At 48.4% G+C, this 4,552-nt stretch overlaps 1 protein-coding gene across 1 annotated transcript; it reads left to right on the forward strand.

The window, feature by feature from the left end:
- Positions 1-17: 17 nt before the first annotated feature.
- Positions 18-2,393, forward strand: LOC104507616 (protocadherin gamma-C5-like; the record flags this gene model as incomplete). Its single annotated transcript, XM_010148956.1, has 1 exon — positions 18-2,393. A coding segment is annotated over one exon (2,376 nt), but the record flags the coding sequence as incomplete, so codon positions are not given.
- Between the last annotated feature and the right edge of the window lie 2,159 nt (positions 2,394-4,552).

A 4,552-nucleotide genomic window follows, 5' to 3' on the forward strand; every position in this document is an offset into this window, starting at 1 on the left:
TGCTCGCAGCCCTCTCCTGTCTGCCGGCCCCCAGCAGCGCCCAGCTCCGCTATTCCGTGCCCGAGGACCGCGAGCCGGGCTCCTCGGTAGGCGACCTGGCCAAGGACCTGGGCGTGGAGGTGCGGACCCTGGTCGCCCGCAACCTGCGCCTGGTGAGCGAGAGTGGGCAGAGGCACTTCCAGGTGGACCTGGCAGCGGGTGTGCTGCTCCTCGACGGCAGGCTGGACCGAGAGGCACTGTGTGGGCAGAGCCCGGCGTGCTCCCTGCACCTCCAACTCGTCATGGAGAATCCCCTCCAGCTTCACCGCGTCGAGGTGGATGTCCTCGATGTCAACGACAACGCGCCCCAGTTCCCCAAGCCAGAGGTGGTCTTGGAGATCACTGAGGTAGCTAACCCTGGGACTCGGCTACCCCTGGAAGTAGCAGAAGACCCAGATATGGGCACCAACTCCATCTCCACCTACGAGCTCAGCCACAGTGAGCATTTTGCCCTGAGTATCAACGTGAGAGGAGATGGTGTTAAAATGCCCGAGATTGTACTTGAAAAAGCACTGGATAGAGAGAAAGTGGCTGTTCATCACCTAACGCTGACAGCCCTGGATGGAGGGAATCCGGGGAAATTTGGCACTGCCAAGGTTACCATCCATGTGCTGGATGCAAATGACAACCCACCTGTCTGCGACCCACCCATATCCAAGGTAAACCTGGAAGAGAATGTGCCAGTGGGCACTCTGGTCACCCAACTGAATGTCACTGACCTGGATGAAGGTCCCAACGGGGACGTGGAATATTCTTTCAAAATTAGCAATAATGCACCTGGTAAATTCACCAAACTGTTCTCCTTAGATCCCCGGACAGGGGAGATCAGAACCAAAGCCCCGCTGGATTATGAGGAATCCAGTGCTTACGAGATTGCCGTTCGAGCCAGGGACAAGGGATCCCCAGCCATGGAAGGACACTGTCACCTGCGAGTGGAATTAATTGATATCAATGATAACAGCCCAGAGATTGTGCTGACCTCTCTCTCCAGCCCAGTGCAGGAGGATGCAACTCCAGGAACTGTGATCGCCCTCATTGGTGTGAAGGACAGCGATTCTGGTGACAACGGGCAGGTCCGTCTGCAGATAGCGAAAGAGCTCCCGTTTAAACTGGTGTCATCTTTTAAAGAGCATTTTTCGCTGGTCACAAATGGTCCCCTTGATCGGGAGAAGGCCAGTGGCTACAACATCACAGTGAGGGCTGTTGATTCAGGGTCCCCACAGCGGGCCACACAAAAAACTTTTTACCTCCGAATTGCTGACGTGAATGATAATGCACCAAATTTCTCCAGCCCTTTTGATACAGCTCATGTTCAGGAAAACTCCCTTCCTGGAACTTCTGTCTTTGTAGTGTCAGCATCTGATCCTGATGAGGGTAGCAATGCCAAGCTGTCTTACTCCATCCTGGACAACGGGATGCAGGATGTACCCATCTCAACCTACTTCCGGATAGACCAGGACAATGGCACCGTCTACGCTGTGCGGGCTCTGGACTATGAGCAGGACAAGGTGTTCCAGGTGCCTGTGGAGGTAAAGGATGCCGGGTCTCCTGCACTGAGTAGCACTGCTGTGGTCCATGTGTTCGTCCTGGATGAGAACGACAATGCCCCCACCATTGTCTACCCGTCTGTCCCCAAGGGCTCTGCCTTCCACCAAACCATCCCGGCCTTGGCAGAACCTGGCTATCTGGTCACCAAAATTGTAGCTGTTGATGCTGATAGTGGCCATAATGCCTGGCTGTCTTACCTGCTGCAGGAGACTGCTGAGGCTTTGCCCTTCCAGGTGGAACGTCGCTCTGGAGAGATAAGGGTTGCACAGGCTCTCAGGGAGTCAGAAGATCCCCACAGGCTGGTGGTTGAAGTGAGGGACAATGGGACACCATCTCTCTCAGCCTCCGTGGTAATAGTCATTTCTCCAGAGGAAAACAGTGTGCAGGACTTTGCCAAGTCCTTGGACCTCCCCCAGTCTTCTCCCAAGGATACCAACCTCACGCTTTACCTCATCATTTCCTTGGTGTCCATTTCCCTTGTGTCCTGCATGATGTTTGCTGTGGTGGCTGCCCGGTGTCTCAAAGCTGGCACTGCCAGCTGGACCTTTGCGGATTGCTGCCGAAGGAATGGCCGTAAGCCCGCATCCCATTTCCATGGGCAGATGAAGCCAGATGGCTTCATCAAGTACCTGGACGTGGGAGGAGCGGGCTTGACCTCCCAGGCACAGAATTACACCTCTTGTTTCTCACCCATGTCTGACCAGAGCGATTTCCTCTTTGTAAAACCTTTCAGCCATTCTAGCACTGCGGAGACCGTGGCTGCCTATGAGCAGGTGACCAGCACCTTAGCGAGTCCCTGCGATGGGGTAAGAGAGGGGTGTTTCTTACTGTCCTGTCTGCTAAGCGCAACGGTCCATAATATCCAGGCCAGTTGGCTGTTCTCTGTTTGTCCTTCCACCTAAGAAGGTGGCTTCAAGGAATGTGTGTCACCGTCACCTCCTGGGAGGTGGCAGGTGAAAGCTTTGGCTCGGCCTGATGGAGGTGGGGGAAGGGGCTGGGCAGCACTGTAAAATCAAAGACTGTGTTTGTAGAACTGGAGTTTCCCCTTGGCCCCGTTCGTACTCTTTGAAGTGATTCTTAGCACGATCAGGAACATGTGTTTTGGGTGTTTAACTTCTTGATTCTGTTTAACCCCTTTATTCTGCATGGCATACAAACCAAAATGCAGGAGGAGGTGATATGAAACAAAGCTTGTTGGTGTTTCTTTTGCTCTTTTTTAGAGGTGCATTGTAGGAATTTCCAATTTCTTAACTCCTAGGTGTTATTAATTGCTGATTGTGCGCTGGCAAGGGATCTTTTCCAGCCTGGTCATTTTGAGTGAGGGGCTGAATTCACTATTCAGCTTTCAATGTAGTGACATTTTTCACAAAGATCCTGATGACCTTACATGCCCTTGGGCTTGCAGAGACCTAGGCAGCATCGAGCTTTGAAAATTCTAGCTACTTGTATTCAGATGTCTAAATATGGATGTAGGTGACTGTGTTTAGCTGTAGCTTTTATAACTGTGAGATATAAAAAGTACAGTAATTTTGTGTCATAAATGCCTGCCCTATATTTGAAAGTGGTAATTATGACAGGAATTCAAAATATGGATTGGGAAGGGCTTATCTAGTGCAGGAGTGTGTGTCAGCGTGTGCAAAAATGTGCATCTGAAATCTGGAGGGCAAGTATTTAAACAGCTTAATTTGCATGCGGCATGGGTACCAGTGGGGCCTCTATTTTAGGGGAGTAATTTATTCTAATATATTCTTTCATGAGAATCATCAAAGCTGTGGAGAAATTAGTGAAATCACATCTACTAAATAGAAATCTAGGTCAGCTGTACCCGTCTTCCCTTTTCCTTAGTAATTGCATGTACAAGCAAGAATAATCCTATAAAACTGATGTTCTGCTGTATGGACTATGAACTGCTCATTCCTAAGGTAACTGAGAGAAATGTGGGCCTTTCCAGGTAGTATGTTATCATTCTGGAGTTAATTAAGAAGATTATGATTTTCAGAAGTATGTGTCTTGCAGACAGAAAACAGTTCTGCTATTTAGTGCTTTTCACAAAGGCATGATTCAAACAAGAATATGCAAGCCTGCTTCATGTCCTTCCTTATTTACAAAATTTCCATTGTCTGATGGTAAAATAACACGGGCAGAAAACCATATGGGGGCTTACTGATGAATTTACAAAGTGTGCTGCTGTATCTGAAGTTCATTGTGTCTCCTAAACAAATAATGCTTTTTTCTTTTGCTGTTGGAAGTTCATTCTTTGTGAACAGAAAAATAATGTAATGGTCTGAGGCCACAGCATCTAGGAAAAGTCATTCAAATACAATGTGTGAAATCAAGATCTCAAATAGGCCTTTTTTAAGGACAGAAGGACAGATTAGGAAGTTCTGTTATCATTTTACCTTCTGGCGTTAAAAGCATCTTTCTCAGTGTCAATTAACTCTGCTACCCCCACACTCCTCTAAGCTCCTTGCTTTGGTACTGTTGCTCCTGCTGTTTATTTCATGCTTCATTTCTTTCACAGCCTGGTTCCCTGAGCTGCTTTGGAAGATTATTCGCTGAATAGTTTTTGTCATGCTTTTTATTATTCATGCTGGTCCAGAAATACTCAAGAAAGGGGGAGGGGGAGCTTTCTTTTTTTTCTAATTGATTTGCTTTGCTTGGAAAGAACATGCTGATATTCCAGGTTGAAATAATCCAGGATCAGTTCGCTTTCATTTTCAAAGGCAAGAATGGAAGTATTAAAACTCTTCTATTTTCTCTGCAGCAAGCTCAACCTAACACAGACTGGCGCTTCTCGCAGACCCAGAGACCTGGAACAAGTGGGTAAGTGCCTCTTTCTCCACGTGTCCAGTGAAGGTTGCTTTGCTTTGTGTGCCACTTCCGGTGCTGGAAAGTCTTTGGCTGGCAGCTCTGACAATGGGTGCTTTCTGTTATTGGTAAAATTGCCCAGCCAAAGAGTCAGAAA

This window comes from Eurypyga helias, unplaced genomic scaffold (genome assembly GCF_000690775.1).
Source record: "Eurypyga helias isolate BGI_N326 unplaced genomic scaffold, ASM69077v1 scaffold16663, whole genome shotgun sequence".
In the NCBI taxonomy this organism is placed as follows: Eukaryota; Metazoa; Chordata; class Aves; order Eurypygiformes; family Eurypygidae; genus Eurypyga; species Eurypyga helias.